The sequence below is a fragment of the Trichomycterus rosablanca genome, chromosome 5 (assembly GCF_030014385.1).
Source record: "Trichomycterus rosablanca isolate fTriRos1 chromosome 5, fTriRos1.hap1, whole genome shotgun sequence".
Classification (NCBI taxonomy): domain Eukaryota; kingdom Metazoa; phylum Chordata; class Actinopteri; order Siluriformes; family Trichomycteridae; genus Trichomycterus; species Trichomycterus rosablanca.
Genome location: NC_085992.1, coordinates 30,676,127 through 30,701,745, shown reverse-complemented (window position 1 = coordinate 30,701,745; position 25,619 = coordinate 30,676,127). Strand labels below are relative to the sequence as shown.

Sequence of the window (25,619 nt, the reverse complement as noted above, 5' to 3'; positions counted from 1 at the left end):
ACTTTTTACCTAGGAGTATTCATCTGAAAACATCAGGAGTATAATGTACAATGCTGAGTAAAGGTAACAGTGGGTAGCAGAAAAAGACCTGCAGACCTTTCTAAATCTTTCTTTTCTTTATGTGATGCTATAGAGACACTATTCAGTAAACAAAAGATATTCAAACAATGCTTCAACAGCAATGTTTAGTTATGCGATTTGGCAAAAGTTGGCATGCTTGGACTTCACAAAATGGAGAGTCACACAACAACAACAAAACCTAAACCTTTTTTTCTTTTTCAACAGGAATCTCAATAATACATGTCGTAATTTTGCCAGTGTAACAAGTTCTACATAACTATCCAAGAAACATAGCTACTCAGTAGGACATTTCTAAGTTAATTATACTTCCATCTTCTTTTCAGAGCTCACATAAAAAGAGCTTATGTAAGTCACCCTAACAACTTTGAGATATAGTGGGATATGACTCGACAAGGATTGTTTGATGTGTGCTCTTCTAAAGAAAAGAATGGCGTTATTGCGTAGTGCTCTAATTAAGTTAACAAGTTAATATAAAGCCATGAATATAAGCCTTGTTAGTCACATCTGAGTTTAAAAAGCTCAGTGGTTCTTTAAATCTCATTAAGGTCTACTTTATTTAAATTGTAATTACTCAGACCATTCAATCTACATAAAAACATAACCATTAAAAATATGTTAATACACACACTACAGAAGTTATTCTTTTAGACTATGTGGCTAAACTATTAACCGGTCATCAATCCACTCCTTGGCCTTTCTGCACCTAGTTATAATATTAGTTATATTTTTTCAATATAAACAATGCAGTTTTATTTAAAATAATCACTTGCTTTTAAGCCTGGTCACAATCAAACAATTGAAATTAGGAGCACATGCCCACCAGTGCTGAGATCTTGAGCTCTTGAGTTCAAATCTCAGCTCCGCTATCAGCCGGCCTGGAGCCTACACAGACTCATGATTGGCTGTGTCTGTACGAGAGGGACAATGGCTGAGGCAAGTGTGGTCTCTTCTGACTGGTCAAGGCACCTGCACAGGGGGTGGCTGATCACATATGGTAGTGCATAGTTCTCCGTACACAATACTCGTTCCTCGCAGGTGTAAAGTAATCAGCGACTATATTAAGACCACTGGGTCAATTGTCTGTAAGACAACAAAATACTGGTAGGCTGAAAATGGAATGCCCTGATGCTTGCAGTTATTTTATAAGCATTTTGCATAATAGGAATATGTACATTGTGAGTGGCCTACTTTCAATATCTCGCCTAGTGCCATATATACCCACAGGTTAGCCATGCATAACTAATTTCTGAATTTGCTAAAGAAAAAAACATTGTTTACACCCTGTGCAGTATTTGTTTTGCCATTTCTAAACCAAGTTTAATACTTGAAAACATATTAGCAAATATACAAATTGCACAAAAACAAACTCTGACATTGAAAAAGAAAAGAGTACCTTATTGACACCATCTGCCATAGCCTGAAGGGTTAGCTCACGGGGCCCATCCACTGTCTTCCCATCATCAGTGGGACCCCAGCTGGCACTGTAGATGTCAATGACCTGTGGCATGTGGCTGATGGAGGAGGCCTCGATGATGTCTGTCATGAATGGCTGATCGAGCATTCGGATACCTGAACCAGAACAAGATTCAGGTCATGTTTGTCCACACCATTTACTGTATTAATTTGCATGGGTATTATAATTCTACATTTCTACAACCTGCATGTACATTTTTATTCATATAGTGGTATTTTTATACACTATTTACATAATTTATGATAAAATTATGTGCTAAATATTTGTGTTTGGGACGAAAAAAATTTTGGACAACAGTGTAATATTGTCTAGTCTTGTACTTCTGGTTCCTTAGAGCCAGAAGAAATGAAATGGAGAAAGTAGCTGGAGAAGACTTGAAAAGATCATGTGATAATTGCATGTATTCCTGGCTGAATATTTCTTGTTCACCTGTCATTACAGCAGCAGAACATCTCTATTTCCCCTGGGTTAAAAGGTGGCACAGATTGGTCCTAAACGTAGTCTTTTTTCTTTGTGTAAAAAAACCAGTAACCATATTTTACAGCTTATTTTACGTTGTACCCTTTAACACAGAAACACGTGCAATGAGCCAAAACATTAGGACCACTTCCCGTATGTGTGCATAGCAATTTCTATTTCATAACAGCTGTGCATGTAATTATCAGGGATATAATAAATGTTGGGCTGATGGTAGTTACTTGTAGTACACATGTTAAATGCAGCAGATTTGGGCACACTTGACCGGAGTGGATTTGATAGGATTCAAACTGTTGTGGCTAGATGACTGAGTTGAAATATAGCCTGAAGGGTTACTCTCCAAAGCAGAAATGTGTGTTCACAGGCAGCCGTGCTGAATGCCCACTGATAATTTATGCCAGAGGACATAGAGGCTATGGTGTCTAGTACAGAAAACTACTGTGGTTCAGATTGCAAATTATTTTAATACTAGATCAAATACTGCATCAAATCCTGCTGTTTATGGGGCTGTACATTTGCAGTGCAGTCAAAGCCCTATGCCAACTCCTGTGGGCATGCAGGCATCAAAACTGCAAATCATAACACTGGAAATCGATCGACTAATCCAACGATTACTGTGGATGGCTGCAGAAGAGATGGCACCAGGATGCATTGTAAAACAACTGACCTCATAGATACCACAGGGTTATTAAGATGTCTTGTGGAGTCCATGTCTTGGCAGATCAGATCTGTTTTGACAGCATATGAGGCAGGTGGTCCTAATGTTTTGGCTAATCTGTGTTTATTCTGTTTTATTTAAGGGTCATTCCTGGGATTGGGTGGATTCCTGGATTTTCTTTTTAAAAATGAAACACTGTTTTAATTTGTTTTTCATGTTTTATTATAAAAAGGACATGTTATACTTTTCCAAACTAATATTGGTCAAGCTAAATTACACATGCACCTCATATACACAGTGATGTCCACCCTGTTACGTATTAGGTTGTAACAGGGTGGACATTCTGACATAAAATTAGCTAGCGAGTGAGCAAAACCATGCTAGCATAATAGTGAATTCAGACAAAGAAATCTCTGGTTTTTAGTATGATTATTTTTAAATGATCAAATCGTATTGCTTTTTCTCATATATCCCATAACAGGGTGGACATGTTATGGTTGACCATATAAGACTTTTAGGATAAAATGTGGAAAATACAACATTTAAATGAGGAGTTAGCCACTCATCTTCCACAGTTATATTCCCTCCAAAAATATCATGTGAGCTCCAGGAAAAGATGTCAGTATGCAAAACAGTTCTTCATTTTAAGAGACAACAGGGTGGACAGCAACTTGAGGGACGTGTGAAAAAACCTTATAATCATCAATAAAATGAAAAAAAAAAAAATCCAAGGTTTAGAAGGACTTAAGCAAACCTTTTAAACAGTATTGAAAGACTGAGATATTTTCATGATTAAACCTCATATATCCATCACTAAATCAGAATGTACAGAACTGGGGACATGGGAAAACCTCTGGTATCTAAGAGATAAAACTAGTATGTATACAGTCATTTTATTGGGGGGGGGGGGGGGGGACATTGTGTTTAGTAGTGTTAATTATTTCAGTAAGATGTTCAGAAAATTTTATTGTTTAAAATGTACTTAATAAATACAATGATCAGTACTGGGGACACAAAAGGTAGGAATGACCCTTAAATATTTTAAGCACTGTAGGTTAATTTCAAAATTATATTCTAGTATCATATAATAGCTACATAAAACCCTACAACCAACCCCAGTTTAATTATCATGCACAATAATTTTTTTTTGAATGATTTAAAGTTAATTTAACATATTTAAATGTATTTAGCCTAAACACTTTGCTGTTCAAAAGGATACTTTTACACATAGGTCATTTTAAAGAGTTTTTAATCAAAAGTAATCTCATTACTATGAGGGTTCTTCAAAAAGTTTCTGCACTTCCAAAAAGAAATTCCAAAAAGAAATTACACTTTTGTACACAGTCACCTTCTGGTGGATTTTTCCCAGCGTCGTGCCAACTTTTTAATGCCATCAGCATAAATGTTTTTGGTTGAGCGCTACTGATGCACCTCTGCCTTTACATCATCATCACATGAAAATCTTCTTCCCCTTAAAGCGTATTTGAGCAGTCCAAAAAGGTGGAAATCAGATGGCACTAAACCCGGACTATAAGCTCTCTCTCACGCTTTCAGACACAACCAATTACTACTCCTCCCACCCTCACCGTTTCCAACAAAAATATGAAAGTGCGGAAACATTTTTTTGAAGATACCTCATAATAACCACTGCAAAACAAGAATCAGTATGAGACGTACCTGCCACTTTTGAGTTGTAGGCCACTCCTACCCCACAGATGTTGTTGTTAGCTACTGCAGAGACCTCTCCAGCACACCTGGTCCCATGACTAGAAAAATTAGTTAGCAGATTTGATAATGAGTCATTTGAAGCACATTCATGTTAATGAATAGTAAATAAATGTGTACATTACAGTGTAAATTGCTACTAGAATGAACATGAAACGCTACTATAGTTTGGCTTATGCTAAACTATACTTCATTAACATTAACAATTAAAATTTTATTTTTTTAAAATATTTTAGCTTAACACATTTTGCTAACAATGTAAATGTAGCATTTTTAAACAAATAAAGCATTGACAATAAGATTATGATAATTAAATACATTTAATTAAATAAATTAAATTAAATGTAAAAATCCCACTTATGTATTTACTTATGACAAGTGTCACATTTTTATTTATTTATTTATTAGTATTTTAACATGTTTTAAACTCTTTGGTATACATTTGTGACAGAAACAGTTGGAACAATATAGAAATGCAAATTAAAATAAATACTGTTTTAGCACATTTACTTTGACTTTTCTTTCAATGCAAACAGTATAAAAACTAAGATATTTTATCATTTGTCTAGTAAACTACCAACAAAAGGTCTTTGAGGAGCAAACACTGGCAGAGGCTCTTCAGTTTGTCAACAAATTGTGTAAGAAAATCATTGACATGTTTAAAAACAATTTTTCCGTCTACAGTACATAATATCATTAAACATTTTAAGGATCTCGGGGGATTTTAGTTTAAACAAATTAAATTTAAGAAACAGCTTTTTTATTTGCATTTTCCATACTGTCCCTACTTTTTCTGATTTGGGGTTGTAGTTTCATGTAGTTAATCAGTTTTAATTAAAATGTGCAAATTAAAATATGTAACGTATATTTATAGATCCTGGTGTTTTAATGAGCTTAAAGGTGTTGCGGTAGTGTAACTTCTAAAACCACTGGGATTCTTCTACCTGCTATCATGTAAATTATGGATAATTAATAAGATACAGATATAACAAGTCTCACAGAGGTAATGCTCAAGACAGAAGATGGCATTTTAAATGTAGAATAATTAAAAATATTCTTAGGATCAAAAAAAGGAAACCGCATAACTACTTAGTACAAGGTGAAACATCATGCTTGAAAGAAGTGCACGACTTATCACTCTTATGAATACTGATTCTCTGTTTTTATTAACTGTCTGATTAGTTTTCGAGAAAGTGCCACTAATGATATTACTGCTGCCATCACACACTTTTCTTTCACACAGATGGAGGAGAGGACAAAGAGCAGGTTATATATACTCCTGCTCTGTTTTATTAGAATACGTACCCTTGAGCTGCCTTTGTCCTGCATAATGCAAATGTACTAAAGGTGGTATAAGGTGCCAGAATTTATTAAGGGTACATCTCCAAACCTAGCAGTGATAAAGAAGGAGTCTCGAAAAGCTATATTAACCCTGAACCTGCTGAGAACCTGCTGTTTGCTATCTACCAGTACACACACACACACACACACACAATGCCCAAAAGAAATTAATTACAAATGTTTTCTGGACTATTTGTATGAACCCTTTTTTGTAGGTGGCTACTGTAACGTGGTGGCTCGGGTGGCACAGTGGGTAGCCCTGTCACCTCACATCAAGAAGGTCCTGGGTTCAATTCCCAGGATGAGCAGGCTAGGTCCTCTCTATGTGGAGTTTGCTTGTTTTCCCAGTGTCTGCACTGGTTTCCTCAAGCAGCTCCGGTTTCCTCCCACAGTCCAAAAACATGCAGTCAGACTAACTGGAGCTACCAAAATTGCCTGTTCGCGGTGTTTCCTACCTTTCGCCCAGTTAATCATACTCATTGCGACCCTAAAGAGAATAAAGTCATGGTAAAACAGAAAATGAATAAATGAACGTGGTGGCTGCCATTCAAGAGCTGACCCATGTTAAGAATCGTGTGTGATTTGCCAATCTCTCTCTGTTGATTATCACCTGTGCCTCATGAACACTGATATGCTCCAGATGAAAGTTTCTCTACATATCACAGCTTCTTCTTGTCATTCTAGGCAGCTCCTTTATTTGCACACTTGCTTTCCTCTGATGCTCAGTTCAGTTTTTTGCTGAACTTCTTTGTGGGATTTCAGGATTCTTTTGGTTTCTGGAACCTGCACCCTGTCATACTGTAAGATTCAGTCCTTACTTCTGCGCTTTGGAAGTTCTATTGCAAATGTATCATATAAAAGTATATACAACATTTAGATTTTTTTATTTTCCTTATAATTTTTACTTTTCATTTTCATTTGTTGTGGTCAGAAAGCAGGCTTGGTGTTTTATAAGGAATAAGCATGTGGCATGTGCTTTGTGTATTAATACAGCCGAGCTGAATACCCAGAAAGAATACTTAATAGGGCTGTGTGTAAGAAAAATCAATACAAAGAAGCAAACAGCTCTTCAGCCAGCCACTACTAGGAAACTCTATTTTGGGTCATCACAGTCATCTTCTTCTTCCCCACACCACCCAATCCTCTCAGACTGTTTTGGATCACATAGCCGAACTGACAGACTGATGATTACCTGTTAAACCAATCATCCGTGTAGCGTGGATATGGATACGGGTCATTGCTGCTGAAGTCATAGCTAGCGTCTGCATTCTGAAAGATGAGAACAGCCTTCTTTATATATTGTATATACTGTAGTTCAAGATGAACACACTGACAACTATGATAATGAAGTATTGTTCAGAATATCAGAAAGAACTAATTTAAATATAGAAGCAATGATAAATCAACAACATTTTGTGTGAAAAATACATGTCTGGAGAAGCATGCAGGCAACATTTGGCAGGCAGAAAAAAATAACAGCTGACAGTTAAATTATGAATTGCATAAAACTAAGGAATCTTCATATAATGTGTCATGTGCTGTTTAAAGACAACATGTGCAGATTGTGAGGCATAGAGCAGGGATATAAAACAACATCTAAAGTTAGTTAAGTTTGGATGTTACCAAAGCCAGGCTGACCCCAATCATTTAAAAAATGTCTGTTTCGCAAAGCCATCAACCTTTCTAGAGCCAACCAGACAAATAGGGCATCCTGTTAAGAAGGGCCTCGGACATGGAAGGAGGAGAAACTGTTATATAGAGCATGCACTTCACCATTCAACATGCCAATTATCCAAAGCATATAGCTAAAATAACACTGGAATGGCTTCAAGACAAATCTCTGAATGTTCCTGAGTGACCCAGTCAAAGCACAGACTAAAACTCCAACAAATAAGACATTTATTCAGAATTAAGTGCACATCTGTCAATGTAAAAGCTTTCGCTTAAGCATAGATATTATACATGAATGAATAAACATGAATGACTAAAACTCTCTAGAGTGATTTGTGATTTATGTAAATAAAACATAAAAATGTTTTATGTGACATTAGCTGTAGTGAGGTTATACCTAATGTATTATATTTACTGTCTGAATTCAGTCTGTTATTATACCCACCAGCATTCACAGTTTTATGGTTTTATTTTGATTCATTTCAAACATTCAATGAACTTTAACGTTCAATGTCTCTCAAGGTACTGTGATTCAAAATAGCATGTTACTGAAATGTCTGCACTTGACTATAACAAGTAGTTATTTAAGCTGGCTGATGCCAGTAGCCTTGTATTATTTCCTCAGTTTTAGATTACTGAAAATATGCAAGGAGAATCATGATGTCAAGCATGGTCAGAACAATAAATGTGTCTGCTGGGTTGTGAAAGCTTACAAGATGCAGGGCTATTAACAAAGCACAGTCTCTGCTGTCAAACTAGAGTAAAAGATGTGGGCTTGACATAGGTGCATCTTTAAAGATTCAGAAGGAAAAACCAAGGGCCAAATATCCTTGTTTAGAAAAAAGCACAACACAAAAAACTCGAGATATTAATGATTACTGCAGCCAGTACTGCACTGCATATTCGCATCAAGCCATGCTTTTAGAAATTGAAATAACACTTTGCTATTTTTTATGCACAGGTCTGGTGTAAACATGTAGTGCGGTGCTGTGTTTACAGCTAAAAAAAGAAAACAACATTACAAAAAGTCAGATGTGGCTGGTTAATGTATATAGTATTATACTGATATTATTCATTATTTATTATACGCAAGCTTATTATAATTATCAGTTTCACTAACAATCTGCATTTTACATTTAACACTAATTGCTGCTATGCAATAAAGCCAAACAATTATGTCAACAGATTTCAACAAATGTTTATGATAAAAGCAAGAACAGTTCCTGAATGTTTAAGTCCAAAATATCTCAACTGAACATCCTTGATTTCTTTACTTTAATTTCTTTACTTTACTTTACTGGTTTTATGTCAATAGACTGACTATTGGACACAGAAAAACAGACATGTAATTCCTTCCACTCAGAAAGCAGGGACAATCATCTTGCAGCTTCTAGCTATCAATGCCATATTCAGCACTTAAATGTGCAAAAAGATAGAGCAAATTCTTTATTACAATTCCCTGACACAAAGAAAAGATGCCACAAATATAGCATTTAGTCCTGTTATCAGCTCACCATTATTGTATATTAAATGAAAGACACTAATGATGACATCCAATCCTGCACTTTATACCAAATTATTTAAAAATGAGCTTACCATGATCTTCATAACCTGTATAAACACATGTTTTCTATGTGTTCATACAGGTTATAAAGCTCTGCAGCCGCTATTTGTCTCCATATTTCATGTTCTTTTTTAAAGGCTTTACAGGCAGATTGCAATTAATCAGATTCAATTTAGAAATATTTTTATTCCCAACTTCCACCTAATTTAATTATTTTTAATTCACACCAATTAGCAGAGTCTCCACTACCACAGGCAGCTAAACATGCTTGGGTGGGGTCGCAAACTACCCTATTTGGTAAATGCATTGCCCACAGAAACCAACGTCACGTTTATTAATAGGGGAGACAGAAATGACACTCCTTTGAGAAAGGAAATTATGCTATCCTGAACCCTCAGCTACATACAGCATGGGCCATCTAACAAGCTAATCATAATAAATTGTTATACAGATCATAAAAATATCAGTAGTCACCAGAAAATTTGTCATTGCTGTTTTATTGTCACTGATTAAAAATATCATTTACCACACTGTATATTGTACAGTGATTATTAACAGTATCAATTAAGCCCCTGTGTCCCCTCAAAATTGGATACACTAGCATAAATCTTATCTTAGTATCTTTTTGTTATGTAGTTTTATACAAATACTTTGTAAAAGAAACAATGCAGCCAGGGATTGTTAAAATCACTGAACTCCACTATTAAAATTCTAACATTTAAAGAGCTTACATACATGGTTTTAACCCCCTAGAATAGACCACCAGCAGGAAATATAGAAAACCAATTGCTCAAGTTGATTACAGGAGCTCTAAAATAATGGGTGACTAGTAGCACAAAAACCCTTATAAAAGGAAACCAGTCATTACTGAAAATATAGTACTTTCTCACAACAATTCAATGGCCACGGAATTATGTGTATCTTTGCTTAAATATAAAAAAAAATTACTGTATATTTTTTACAAGTTAAAAAAGGCAATGCAATATTATAAATGCTCACCATTGTTATTTAAAAAAACCAAAAGTTTGCTTTACTAAGGAATTGTTTTTCCCCACAATAAACAGCTTAGAATCTAAGTGGAAGGATGCTTTAATATAAAGAATGGGACTGAAAAAGTAAATATCAAAGTAAATGAAATACACTATGTGGCCAGAAGTTGAAGTTAGGTGTTTCAGCTATGACCACTGCCAAACTGTTGTCAAGAAGTAAATAATTTATTTCATAAAATGGTTTCATACGTGTGACTTTAAAACATGAACTTAGCCATTAAAAATTTTAATTTGATGCCTTAAAAAAGTTGGAATGAGGCAAAATAGTGAATGGTTTATATAATATTCAATACACTGTTTTGAAACATTCTATAATAAGAAGGTGAATTGTAAAAAGGTAAGGGAATCATGATTTGGCACAATGATGGATCATAGCTCAACACTTTGTGTGACAGTTAGTAGGAAAATTGTCAATCAGTTTTCAGTCAACTGTCAGTCAAAACTTCTAAACACAAAATGTAAAATAATTTTGGTCTCTCTCCATCCACTGTACATAATACTGTAAAAGGGTTGGGAAAATCCAGAGATATCTCAGACCATGTAGGGCAAGACCTGAAGCCATTCTGAATGCTACTCAAACCCTTTAACTTGTTTAGGAGACAAACAGCCTATCAATGAAATTATAAGATTAAAGTAAAAAAAAAAACACAAAATTAACAAAAAGTAACAAGGGAAAACCACTGCTAACCAAAGATGGTTCCAAATACTGTTGGAATAATGTTCCATAGTGAAACAAAATCCAAACTTAATAGACTTAAACAAGGTACACATTAATTCTGGGGAAAAGCAAGCACTGCATTTTATGCTAAGAACATTACACTGGTAGTTAAAAATTAAAGTGATTGTATGCTGGTATGAGGGGACTTTGCTATGCCAGAATCTAGCAAACTTTTAAATGGCCATTTTTAAGGCATGAATCAATTTCACACTATATCTGATAATTCTTTAAAAAAATGTAAGGTTATCAGTTGGTGAGCTGAAGATGAGAATTAAATGAGCTATGCAACAGGACAGTGGTACAAAAAACCAAGGCAAGTTCATATCTGAATGTCTTGGAGTGGCCTTATAGAAACTCTATGATGAGGCCTTAAATATTCAGCAGTGTGTCTTATCTAAAGCAAATGTATTTTATTTGGCATTTCAAAATTTTACATTTCTAACAACATTGCAACCAATTATAAAATTAAGAAGTAACTGCTTTTTTAGGGTGATAAAGGTGTCAGATAACAAAACATTGTGTATTTACTATTTATTATGTTTTGTTTAACGATCTTAAATCATTTAGTGTGACAAAGTAGACAATTACGTTTTCACAGCTCCGTCTTGTAAATATTAAATAGTATGGAACATTTTCAATATGAATTATATCAATTGCAATTGTAACTTGACGGAAAATTGCTGTTCTTGAAAACTCTATACAAAACTGCACAGATTTGCAGCCAGTGCTTGTTATCTGCTGCATGTCTGCAGAAAAAAAGAAAATGAAGATGAAGAATGAGTGGGAAGCTCTGGCAAACCTCCATTTGGCTGCTACCTAACAGAGCAGTTAGCATGCAATGCAGTTTTGATACTGTTGAGAACATCCCTCAAATAAGAACACAAATCCAGTCAGTGTTACATATTAATGTACATGTTTTTGTCATTTTTATTTCTTCGTATGAATCAGCTTACTTCACAACAGATAAATAAAATACAATAAAATAAGAATATGCAGTGTGTTTTGGTCGTGAAGCTGGAACATTGTATATGATGCTGCTCAGATGCCTGCATATACTGCACTAATTCAAAGGGAAAGGAGAGCTGGAGCTGGTGCTAAATAAAACAGTAGCTGCTAGAGGAAAGGAAGGATGGGAATAAGGGCAGAGGAGGGGAGGGGAAGGAGGAGGAGGAGGCAGTAAATGACTGTTTCAGCCTGGCTCAGCTGGAGACATTGGCCCAGCGGAGCATGTGCTGGCATCACCCAGCGCCTCAGATAAGCAAAGGTTATTTTTGGGTTAAGACTCTTCTGTGTTCAAAGGCTTGGCTAGAATGGCAAATCACACTTTACATTTGCAGATCCCAGCCCCGAATCAGGGATTCACAGATGCTGCAGCCAGCCTCTAAATATCGCACTGCTTTTTTTCTCTTGTACCTATAAAACTGACTGCTTCCTCTAAGATTATTCATTTACTGGAGGAAGAGAAGTAGATGCATAATGCAAGGATATTTATTTCAGCTCTGGGTTGCTGCATACTGAGCAGTCATTTCTAAAATCTGTGCTGACTAAGATTTCTTAATTGCTGTGGTGCAGTCTGATCCCATCTCAACAAGCAAACAAAACCCTTTATTAGTTTTGAATCTGATTGTGTTCCAAATGTATCATAAAAGGGGGTGGGGCAAGTCTGTATTTTCACCAGCTCTGACTATAGATTGAGGACCTTCTTTCACTAAGTCCTCAATCTATAGTCCACTGATCTGTATGCTGTTGTGTTTATGTTTTACACTGTTTTTTGTGTGTTGTGGTGAATAGAAGGTGCTGACTTTTTGCCTTTTATTATAAAGCACTTTGGTTTTAAATGTGCTATATCAATACATTTTACTTCACTTATATATTTTTATATCTTTCTATTTACATTACATTTCCATTTTCATTCTATTTCTATTCTATTTTTGCACTATATTGATGTGTTTGTGATGTTTGTGATGTATGTAAATTGCAGCTATAATCACCCAATCAATACAGTACACATCAGTGACAGCATAAAGACAAATCCTCAATATATGATTGTAAAAACAAAATGAGTGCAGATGTTGTATGAGGTGCATATGCATCAGAGCCTTAAAAATTACAGCAAAGTTTTTATACAGATCATCTGATCAATATAATTAAACATTTTGTTCTAATGGAAGTGGTCTCTGTTAGAATAACAATGCTACCATCTATTCAGCACAAAATGGCTTTGCTAAATGGTTTGGTTTATTTTATACTTTATATACCAGCAAAGGAAAACCATCAGGGTTCTCTATGCCCTTAGAGCTGTTTAAGCGTAGACATGTAATGAGTCAGGAACAATTTTAGTCTACATTTGTCCCAATTTAGATAATTCTGCAATTAGCCATTCAACTAACAGGCTAACAATTGTGTTTTAAAAGATGGTCATATTGTACTTGGTATGGATATGAAAAACACACAAAATGCATAGATGAGCCACTGTTAGACATGTATATACAAGCATGCAAAACGAGTTGTTTACTTACATAATTTGTAGCAAGATCTGGATGTAGATAATCAATACCTGGCAACACAGCATGGTAAGTTTTTTAATAAACTGAAACAATGTAACACTTCAAAGTAGAGTTAAAGTTTGCATAACCTTGTAGAAGACATGTACAGTGATTACTGCAACTGTTCATTTTCTGAGACTAAATGACTGAAATACAAACCCAATTTCCAGAAAAATTGGGACATTGTGTAAAATGCAGTAATTAGTGAATTGTTCATTCGCTCAAATCATTATTTAACTGACAAAAGTAAAAAGACATCAAATTCTAATTTAAATTCTAAACATTTTCCTATTTACAAACCACAATGATTATTAAAAAACATGAAAATCTTTTATTTCTATTTTTGTCAGTTAAATAAACATTTAAGAGAATTAACAAATCACAGATTTGACGACATTGTACTAAATGTCCCAACTTTTTGAGAAATGGGGTTTGTTTATAAAAAAACACTTTGAAATGTATTGTGTATTGTCTGAAAATAATAAAACACCTAAATTAATAATTCTTTGTTTTAGAATGTTTTATAGTATACTGTATTTAACTTAATAAATTATATATATATTTTTTGAGAATTTTTTTCAATTGGAATTTCATTCTGATCTGGACTGAAAATAATTGTTTTCTAGCCCTATTTATATTGGCACCGATATTAGCGTACCAGCTGTAGTACTCACTATTAATAAATTCAGAGGCCATGTAACAAAGTTAAAGAAATGCTCAAACCTCAATTTTATGGTCTAGGTTGCTGTATTTTTTTTGGAAACCCCACAATAAACACAAATTTGTAAAGGAATTATGTGTTCCAAAAAGAACATTTGCAGAAATCATTAAACTCCTAAGACTACAACTGCATACATACCCTTACAAATGTATTCCTATATTAAACTTAATATTAGTAAGGTAACCTAATATTAACAGAAAATGTAATGTTACACACCATCGTCCATAATGGCAATGGTCACTCCCTTTCCAGTGTAGCCCATCTTCCAAGCTTCAGCCACGTTGAGGTCCAGCCCGGGTGTGCCATCAGCCTGCCCTGTATTTATCTAATCAGTGACACAATATGGAAGCGTCACATAAGCTGAACATAGCAGGTGTGTGGACAGTATGAAATTAGTCACAAGCGCAACAGCGTTACAGAGGAAAATAAAGGTCACTAATAATAGACACTGCGGGGGAACATTTAAAACTGACAAGATCAATAAAGGTGCTGCTTTGTTTTCATAAAACATAGTTCACATGGGCTGATGAGTCTTACAAAATGGAGCAAGATGCTGCCTTGTTCATTACTGTTTTATACACGCAGTTCAGGTATTAAAGGTCAGACAAAATAAAGACTTTAAATGACAACTACTTACAAGGTACCACTGTTTGCTGAAAAGTGGATCATTTAAACTGATATCGATGTTGCTAATGTCCCGATATCCCCTCTTCTGACGCTCAAATGCCTCCTGAGCAATCACACTTTTCACCTGGAATGAAAGATTTTGTGGAGTAATTATTATGGGCTGTTACAAATTGCTAAAACATAAACAATGTACTTGAAGGATGCACAGTGTAGGTGTGGGTGTGTGTGTGTGTGTGTGTGGTAGTTGGTTAGCCATTCAGGTAGACGCTAACCATGTTAGCTCTGTGCTAGACACTGAAAATCTTATTTCCTGTAGTGTGGTACAATGTTTGGCTGATGCTGAAATCCCATTTATTTCTACCAATGACCAATACAGTTCAGTTTACCACTGTATTGTACTGATCTGTCTTTTTGTGTCTGTTTTGATTGCTTTAAGGTACACCAATCTTCCCACCTCCCAAAAACATGCATAAGGTGGTTTGGCTTCTAGACACACTTGAGTAAGTGAATGCTTCAGTATTATTTGCAATGCTATGGATTTGAGACCAGTCTAGGAAGTATTCTCACCAATACAACCCTAACCATAATAAAGCTTCAGTAAAAATAAAGGAAATACCTTTTAGCAGCACATTACTTATTCCACTTCACAGCTTAACAAACAGGTTATTAATTTATGGCAGGCTGAATGGGAATGTAATGTGGTTTTAGTTTAACAATATACAGTGCCATACATACATTTATGATATGGGGATATTACACCACTTTCATTTCACAAAGCAGTATTTTATACCTCAAGCTTCCTGTTGGTTTTAAATGACACATTTATCACTGTATAAATCAGCCATTCTGTACTCCCTATCACAACAGAAGCCCACAGAACCCAGATGTCCATTTAACAGACAATATGTGGTGTGATATGAGCAATGAATTGCTGAATAGAAAAACAATGAATGGCTGCTTTATGCTTTTAGATTAGCATGTCGTCTCACTTTTATCAAACTCACATTGTGCATATCAAAGGCAAGTCTTGGCTGATTTCAGGCAGGCTTTGAAAACACTTCAATAGCCACTCAGTGTAGCCATAGCCACAGCATTATACATTACAATAAACAAATAATACTAATTACTGTAATTAAATCACTTTTGTAAAAAGGGAGCTCCAAGCCACGAAATACTTTATCCATATTTGGTTTTTGTAAAAGGCAGCACTACAAAATACTACTGAAAAATTACTGACTATTATAGAAAGTCTATAATGAAAGAGAAGCCGTGACAGAGCCTTACATTTATTCAAATAGGGTTTGAGTAAAATTAAGGCCTGTCAGTTTTATGGCTAATTCGTGCTTGGAAATTGTGCCTGAAAATCGTTGCTTGCGACTATATTTTGTATTTGCTTTTGCTTTTATTAAATTTTTTTTTTTTTAATTGGCCAGTTTCTTAATTCTCCCCTTTTAGTTTGTGTCTCTTTAGTCACAGTATATTATATATACCTTGGAATTCTTCACCAGGGTTCTATATTCCTACTAGGTCTCTCTCTAGTGAGGTGTGCATTTCCCGTTGAATCCACTGTCTTTATATAGTTGACTGATACATAATTTACCACCCAACAATTCATTTTTAAATAAAACACTCTGGAAATGGCTTAATGACATTGTTCTTTTCAGAGCTGGGATTCATACAAACTTAATCCGAACTGTGGATTTAACATTAGCAGGATGTTTTTCATAATGCATAATTTCCTTAATGTTAACAACTTCTTATCAATGTCTAATCAATTTATTCCAGAAAATTATACTATTTTTAACCTGCTATCATAGTGTAAAATTGCTGAACCATAATGCCCTGCTTCACATAAAGGAAACTTATGTTTGCTGAAGGTACAATGTCACTTAAACAGACACCTACAGCGTAGCTGTTACTCAGCAGCCTCACATGACTGAGAAGAAACAAATAAAGAGGATGGAGGGCAAAGCAAACACTGGACTTATCGTAAAATAAACAGTTATTTTAAGCAGTCAACATGAACCAGAGCTAAGTATGAAAACAGGAATACAGGATCAATAAGTGGCACTCCATAACAACAACTGAATGCTGTTTCAGATTTGAAAGCTCCTTTAGTCCCTTTGCATTGATTTTTGAAAGACTAACCAGCTGAGGTCTGAATAGTCCCAATTGATTCAAAAACCTCTAAAAATGACTGATGTTACTTCTCAAAGTATAACGAGTTTTAATTGAAATATTAATAGTCTCTGATACATCACTTGTTTAACATAATACACATTTTACCATAATTATTACATAATTGCAGTAAACTCAGAAATTTAAGCACATCTGAATAGGCCAATTTAAACCATTAAAATAACACATGTAAACATGCCAAACATACAGTGAGTGACCCATTTTATATATTTAATAAAATAAAAATGGCCTTATATATACACCTTTACACACATCATGGCCACTGGCCATCCAAAAATGATAGTTGAGTAACTACTTCCATTTATTTGTAGATTTGTAGAACATTAATTTTTATGTTTTGTATAACTATGTTTTTATGTTTGTACCCACTAGGCTACCACTTATTGGACTGCCAATGGGTATGTCACATCTGAGGGCAATTTAATCTTATAGGCCAAGAAACTGTTTCTTTAAAAGGAAGCTAAAGTTGCTTGATGAACTTGCATTTCTTAGATTGCAAGTCTATTAAGTTTTATGACCTTGAGGAATGTCATGCTACAAAGAAGAACTGGCTAAATCTGCAAAACGCTAATTGTAATTTTTATTCCATATGTTACTTACAAAATCTTCTCAGAAAAGCATTTCCTTTAAACTATGGTCAAATCAATGATATAAAACACTTGCAAAACACACTCCTGTCTGTACAGCACACTAGCATATTAGATTGCAACCAAATCTATGGAAAACTACTGTATATGCTTATAAGTTATCATCCTCTAATAAATTGTAAATGGGATTCTGAAATGTGCTTGGCTTAAAGCTGGGGGCTTTATAGAGTAGAAATGAACTAAAATGTCAGACTTTCACAAATCTTTTTTAATTTATTTTTTGAACTATGCAAAAAGTCTTAAAAATGTGTATTTTACTGTGACATGGTAAAGTAGATAATGAAAATCAGCCATCCTGCCTTGCATTCAAGGGGACTTAGAGTTAAAGTGTTTATCCTAAAGTTCACATTCTTCTCAGTTTATTATTTACAAAATGCTAAAATGTGATCATTCACAGGAAATTGCTTTTTCAAGCCTAGTCTTGTGTGTATATTTGCGTATTAAATGCAGCACTGCTGAAAAATACAGACGGAATTCTTATCGAATAGATGTGTAAACATTACATTAATTTTTATTCACATGTGCCTCAATCTATCCTACAGGCCATGTGTGCACCTAAAGTAGCAATTTGCATAAATCTACACTCATGAATTAATATATAGAGCAGCAACGGAAGCAGCAGAATTCATCATTCCTTGATCTTGATGGAAAAAAAGTGTAAGTCAATATGAATTAGTTTAAAGAATCAATGCCTTAAAATTTAACTACATCTTTATTTCCTGTTTGCCTGGTATAACCTCCTAATGGCATTATGTTAGTTTTTATTTCTTTTAGCTATCTATTCATCCAGCTTACTTTCTAAATCTAAGAAGCCATAAAGACATTTCTACATTTCTACATTTCTACATTTTTACATTTCTACATTTTTACATTTCTACATTTTTACATTGCTACATTTACTTCTACTTTTTATATTTGTAAATATTTTTCATACTATGATTATTCTTTTGTATTGTATATATTAGATATTTTATTGGGTGTAACTGGGACCTTGGGTCATAATTTCGTTCCACCTCATGTACCACATGTGATGTGAATGACAATAAACCCTCCTTGATCCTTGATCCTTGATCCTTGAAGAAGCCATAAAGATTTGCCCACAAGCATGTTTAATCTCAGAGAACTTTTGCTTAGAGACAAAGGTAAAGCATTTCTTTATTGTGATAAGTGTTTGGGTTTATTTGATACATAATTATTATTATTTTTGCAGTTGAGAAACAATGTATATTACCAATGTACTATTTCTTTCTTAACAAGCATAGTGCATTCTGGGCAATTTTAAATCTTTGACCTAAAATTCTTGGACAAAATGGCCAATAAAAAGATATTTAAATTCAATTAATATTTATTTTTTACATGGTATGTGATGGTATGTGCAGCCATCTGGTGAAAAAGAATGTTTTGCATGGTCATCTTTAACTAGCGACATAATACATACCGCACGTAAATGGTCTGATAAACACTAAGATGAATTTAAGCACATTTTATAGCCTAAACATTAACCAGATTTAAACATGAAATAAAATTCAAGAACTTCTGGACTGAAACATATGTCTTCAAAGCTAATCCTTAAATAACTAGAAGATCCATCAAACAAATTATTTAAATAAAAAGATTTAAAGCTGTTTAGGAGGCAAAGTCCAGTCCTGCTGCTTTGACACTAACATTTAGTAAGTTTTTGTTGTATTGTCCACAGCAACCAAAAAGGACAAAGAGAAACAATACACAGCAAGCAATATTGTATCACAATACTGTATAATAACATAATTCCCTATTTTGCTCCTTCATGCCTGCATTAGCCGACTGGCCTCAAATAATAAACAGTAATACAAAAGCAAGCTATCATCAAGCTAATCATTTAAATTATATTATTCACAGTGTGTGATGAATATTACAAATGACACTTTTCAGAACAGAGTGGTCTCATTTTTGGGTCACATCACCCCCCTCTGTTAACCATTGTTTTCCAGAGACTGGAGTTGGGTCGGTTTCTATGGGAACAACACACTGATCTAGTAGACTTACCCTATGGTCCTCATCCAGATGTTGGCGGCGATGAGTACTGCGTGTTCGCTTCATCTTAGGAGTGTCCCGAGGGTAGAAATGAAAAAGCCTTTCACCAAAGGGAAGCTAGATCAAAACACAAACAGTAGATGTGATGTCATTTAGATGAGCTGTGGTGTATTTGAAGACGTGGTTGTCCCACTTTGGACAGCAGCAGAACAAACATGGTGTGTTCATCACGTCTAATTAAAGGTTTAGTCAGCGTCACTAGACTGACCATGATAAGTAACTTCTTTTTCTAATGATAACTCTTGTCTTATTCATATAAATGAGTGTGCTGAAGGGGCTTAAAGTTATATCAAATGATATCAACAAGGAATTTAAAAAACAGTTCCTTATGTAGGCAGATTTTTATACAGGGCACAAGACTGATTAAGTCAGAGAAACTTAATTTGTGATGTATGCTACACTCAATTTTAAATTCAAAACTTCCTCTTTTAAATGTGCACTGCTATTAAAGTAATTAGAACAGAATTACAAAGTTGTGAGATTTGGTGTGTCTATTTAAAATGTGTACGGGTTTTTCTTTATGTGTAATACATTGTCTTCTACTCAGTTCCTCAATTTTTTGCATTTTTGTGACAATAAATGGTTTCTGATCCTTATACGCCATGTGATATGACAAGAACAACATAAGAAAAAGCAGCTTTTAAATTATTCATTTTTTATTCGGACATACCACCTAAAAAGTTACAGTTTTATTGAATCACTCCAACAGAATCCCAAAACTTGTGTGGTTTATTAATAAGGTTTTGAGCTTATTGAAGCTGACCTTTTTGGGACATCAATGGTGTACAGCTTGGATTTCGCACATTAAAACCTTCAGCAATAAGTATGCACTTTGCTGTGCAAGGTAAAGCCTCAGTGCCTGCTGCCACCAAATCCTACTGCAGATCTTTTGCAATCACGTTTGACCACATGCCTCCTCAGAAATCAGGTTGCAGTCCATGATAGCTTACTACCACTTCCAAGTAGTGTAGCTAATGGTCCTTTAATTTTGAACTTGCAAACTATGTTTCCAACTGTATCTCTAGGAACACTCAGTGCCTTTGCTATATTTTTGTAATTTTTGTTTATACAAGGTAATTTTCTCTATGCTTAATCTTTTTTGACAACTCCCTTGACTTTGTTATCTTTCTAACATGCAGTAAAACCTCAAGGTAAAAAATCCTAGCCAGTCCAGGTATTTGATGTTTTTATCTCAAGCACATTGATGTCGCAACCAATGAAGCCCTTGTTTAGTTGCATTTGGTGTGCTTGGGAAAACAACTGATTTGCAAAAGTGTGATCTTATAAGGGATTCTGTTTAGGGGGCAGTAGTCATTAGTGACATTTTGTAATGAATTAAAAAAAAAACACTATTTAAACTATTTAAATTGTATTTGTTTAACTGGTTTATTGCAAACAGCTGAAAGGTTGTAAATTTTGCTAATAAAAATTTTGATTGCAACTGTACCCAAAATTATTTTAAACTATCACCACAATGTATAGATGGTGGTACGATGTTCTTCTTGTGGAATGGCAGCTTTATGCCAGATGTAACATGACACATGTCTTTCAAAAGGTTCCCATTTTGACTAATCTGACTCATATGACTGAGAATGTCATCCCAAATGGCTTGGGGGTTATTGTGGCTTTTTTGGCAAATGTGAGACCTGTTAATGTTCTTGTTGCTTAGCAGTGGTTTTTGCATTGCCTCCCCCCATGGATACCCTTTTGGCTGGTCTATTTTTAATGATATATTGTTCTGAGGCAAACAAGGTCTGCAGTTCCAAAGTGCTTTAAGAGGAATTTTAATAGTCTTTCCATTTATATGAACCATGCTCAACCATATTACAGATAACTTAATTTAGAGATAATGAATCTCACTGTGTATCACAGGATTCCCAGAGACAGAAATGCCTTTCTAGCTATCCAGACTAATATACTTTAATGATTTTAAGTTCCTATCTCTATTGTTTTTCATTTATTTATTTAGTTGACATAGTAAACTCCTTATTAAGAACACCTTTATAATGAAGTCACTGGTACAAGGCTCGCCAGTGCCAAGTTGCCACTGTTGGGTCTCTAAGCAAGGAACCTAACTCATTTGTTTACATTTCATTCAGTCACAATTGTAAGAAACACTGGATAAAATTGCCTGCTAAAATCTGTAAATATAATGCTTTTAGCCTTCCTGACAGTGATGAAAAGGTTTTTATTTTGCAAATACAGCTCATATTTCAACAAAACGTAAATGCAATTTATAGAGACTAAAAAAACAGTGTGATAACAGATGGCAATAACCTTCATAAATTAATTAAACTGACTTCCATACAGTGTGAAAGATCATAAAAACAGTGTTGTTGTCTTTTAAAAAAGTGTTTCTCTTAACAACCAGAATCACAAGTAAAATTTGGCTTAATTTAGGTTTGTTTGCCCACATTGTACAATGTAAATATTTGGCAAGATTTATATCAGTAAAAATGTATTATGCAAAGTTTCAGGGAACCACATTATTGATTTAAATCTCAGTCATCCAAGTAATGAAACGAAACATTAAGTGTTTCACAAATGGGTCAAATTTTACATTTTATTTGATAACAGACATGTCATAAATATCATAATCTATGTTTGTTATTAGACTAGAAGCTATATGCATATTATTAGATTATGTGTACACTATACAATCATTGGGTTAATTGGGTTAAACTAAATTTACATTATTTAAATGTGTACTGCATATAATTCCACTTAAATAGTCTAACATTAACACAATTGTGCTATGCTACTCTAATAACTGTATTTTTGAAAGTTATGTACAGATAGTCTCAACATTTAAATAAGTAATTAACATTATAATACAATGCCTTTATTGTCATTGCACAGTGCACATAATGTTCAATGTACATTAGCAAATCACCAGGTGTAATTTAATGTAACCACTTTTTTCAGTGTACTCACCAAGACAACTAATTAGTGTTTGGTACATAAACCTTAAATGCCCATATAATTATTTAGGCCTCATTTCACTTGAGATTGAGGAAACACAGGTGATTTAAAAATAATTTTGCCTGTAAACTAGTGTTGGTTTTTGTTACTTGCATATACAGTATATATATATATATATATATATATATATATATATATATATATATATATATATATATATATATATATATATATATATATATATTAATTACAGACCACTTTAAGAGCAAATTTAGGTAAACTATGCTAAAATCTTCAACGTATTTATACATAAAAAAAAATCATACACATTAAGAGTTTAAAAGGTTGTGGCTTTATAGTAAATGCAATGTCTTAATCCAATATAGAATAAATTATTAGCAATTTATAGACTTTAATTAATTATTAAATGTGCATTCTAGTTCTTTTAAAGAAGATGGACAAATATGTGTCGGTAAAGCATTTGTGTATGTAACGCAGAGTAATAAGATAATATAACCATTATTCCTTGACTGCCCTTTCAATTATAAACCATTCGTCCCCTAGTTCATAATAACACATTGTTTATTATGAGTTATTATTAGTTCTTCTCATTCATGCTGCATTCGCAAAAAATGTTTTGATTCACTTTTACTTGAATATACAGTTTTTAATTGATACCTTTTCAAAGCTTTGGTGTAACACAGCCTTTTGTGCTATTAAAAACAACCAAATGTAAAAATTCCTTTTTAACATCACAGAAGTGGTGGCTCAGTGGTTCATGTACTGGGCTATTAATCGACACATTGAAGATTCTAGTCCCTCCAACACCAACCTTCCACTGTTTTTTAAGTTGAAAGTCGTGAATGTAAGAATGTAAGCGAAAGTAAACGTTATATTGCTATCTACTACTTTTACATAATTAATGCAGTATTAATAAAAATAATTATTACATCAACCCATTTTGATGTAACTAGTTACTTTTGGTATTTTTAATGTGGAAATTACATATAAATGTAAATAAACTATACCTGCAAATTTTCAATAAATGTCTGTTATATGGATATAAGGCTTTAATGTTTTGCTTAGAGAGATATAAAAACGTACCATTTACCTAGGTAAAGATCAAACCTTCTGTTTCCGGCACTGTGAAAGCCATACTGCAGCACTTTGATCCTTGTTTACTTTATCCTGTAATCTTGGCAAGTAGGAAATTACTTAAGTATGTAACTAAATGAAGTGTACTCTGTAACACCTTTCATGTAATGTACTTTATATTAATGGAATGTTATATTGATGTCAATTTTAAAAGAGGATTTATGTTCCTCTGTCCTGTTATAAGTTAGAAATGTGCTTAAATACAAATACATTGTTTTATCTGATAATAGAACAGTGGTGGACATTGGTTAACTGTGCTTCTAGTGCATAAAATGTGAAGTACAGACAAAAATATATGGCTTTAATGTTTTTATGTACCATTGGTAATGAATTTGCTGCTATCAAAAATGGTGGGCAGTGTTGGCTTTGACACTAAGCTATTAATAAGATGTTAATTGTTCCCAAAGTCCCAAAACCTCAAGCTAGCCCTGTTGTGGCCTTCAAAAAGGCTCTTAACTACAAAGTATCTTAGTGTGGGGTGAAAAAATGTGTCTGCCAGATAAAATATAATAAAATGTAAATGATTAAATATAGTTGTCTGCTCCTCGTGAAAATTAAATACTGAAATACAGATATCACACCAACACAATTATGTCTTTTAGTTCACTTACTTTTGGCAAAAATATACAATATGTTGTGCCTTCTTTTGAATTGTGTATATTTACTACATTTTCCAGTGCAGAAAATGTATGTTACAGAGGCCTGATATTGATAGAAATTTTAAACAGTGTTTTTAAAAGTTTTGCTTTGACTAATAATCCACTCTCATTGATTATTTATCAAAGTTAATGATAGTTGTTGTTAATTGCCTACCTCCCTGGCACTGTGAAAGCCATATTCCTGTGCAAGTTGATGTGCATCCTCGATTCCTCCATCATGTAATTGCACTAGAAGATGGTTGGTGAGCTTGGGCTCCTCCGCGGACCCAGTGTACAGGAGTAATGCAGTAAACATCAGCAGAACGCTCGCTGTCCCATATTTGCCAGCTTCCAGCATTCTGTCTGTGTTCGGTCAGCGCGTCGCTGGATGACTGCGTGAATAGCGAGGTGTTTAGAATAAAAAGCTGAACGTGATCAGGGCAGTGCAGGCTGCATCTCTGCTGCTGATGCTGGAGCGGGTCGAAGCGGGTCGAAGCTGCGCGGGCTGAAGTGCGCGCGCGGAATCTGATCTACATCTTTCAGCTCCAGCGTCTCATCTATAATTCATCCGCCAGAACGTCCGGCACTCGCTCACGTGACGTTTACCCGTGCTGACCAATAAGTTTCAGAAGGCGTGGTTACGAATTGCGACCACGCCCCTCTTTTCTCCACTAGTATCAGCACCATGGAGAATTCCACCATCCAGTTTTACTGAGCAACACAGCTCCACCAAATCTAAGAACCGGTTTTTGTTCAGTCATTCATTTACTTACTTTTACTGATACATCATTAATTACCGCTTCATCTCGATCGTTGTGGGTTCCGAGACAAACAGCAAACACTGGGATCAAGCTGGGAACCCAAAATGAAATTTATCTGCGATCCAACCTGTCGTCCCGATACCGTCTAAAAATAGTCTAGTTTACTGTATACTACGGCAGCGTTTAAGAACCACTGTTATGTCATAATATTATCGAAATTGTATATATATATATATATATATATATATATATATATATATATATATATATCAGCTTCACTTACCATATAGAAGCACTTGAAGTTCTACAATTATTGACTGTAGTCCATATATTTCTCTACATACTTTTTAGCCTGCTTCCACCCTGTTCTTCAATGGTCAGGACCCCCACAGGTATTATTTAGGTGGTGGATCATTCTCAGCACTGCAGTGACACTGACATGGTGCTGGTGTGTTAGTGTGTGTTGTGCTGGTATGAGTGGATCAGACACAGCAGCGCTGCTGTAGTTGCTGGAGTTGTCCACTCACTGTCCACTCTATTAGACACTCCTACCTTGTAGATGTAAAGTCAGA

General features: G+C 34.5%; 1 protein-coding gene across 1 annotated transcript in view; it reads right to left on the bottom strand.

Moving 5' to 3' along the window:
- The window catches only part of pcsk2 (proprotein convertase subtilisin/kexin type 2), a 50,563-nt gene extending 25,784 nt beyond the window's left edge, over positions 1-24,779 (bottom strand). Inside the window, exons 1-8 of the mRNA XM_062995050.1 lie at positions 24,462-24,779; positions 19,524-19,628; positions 14,663-14,776; positions 14,242-14,350; positions 13,278-13,315; positions 6,949-7,025; positions 4,368-4,456; positions 1,475-1,650 (exon numbers count right to left, since the gene is read on the bottom strand). Coding sequence (XP_062851120.1) covers positions 1,475-1,650; positions 4,368-4,456; positions 6,949-7,025; positions 13,278-13,315; positions 14,242-14,350; positions 14,663-14,776; positions 19,524-19,628; positions 24,462-24,644 — 891 coding nt within the window. The 5' untranslated portion in view covers positions 24,645-24,779. The remainder of the gene's footprint in view (positions 1-1,474; positions 1,651-4,367; positions 4,457-6,948; positions 7,026-13,277; positions 13,316-14,241; positions 14,351-14,662; positions 14,777-19,523; positions 19,629-24,461) is intronic.
- Between the last annotated feature and the right edge of the window lie 840 nt (positions 24,780-25,619).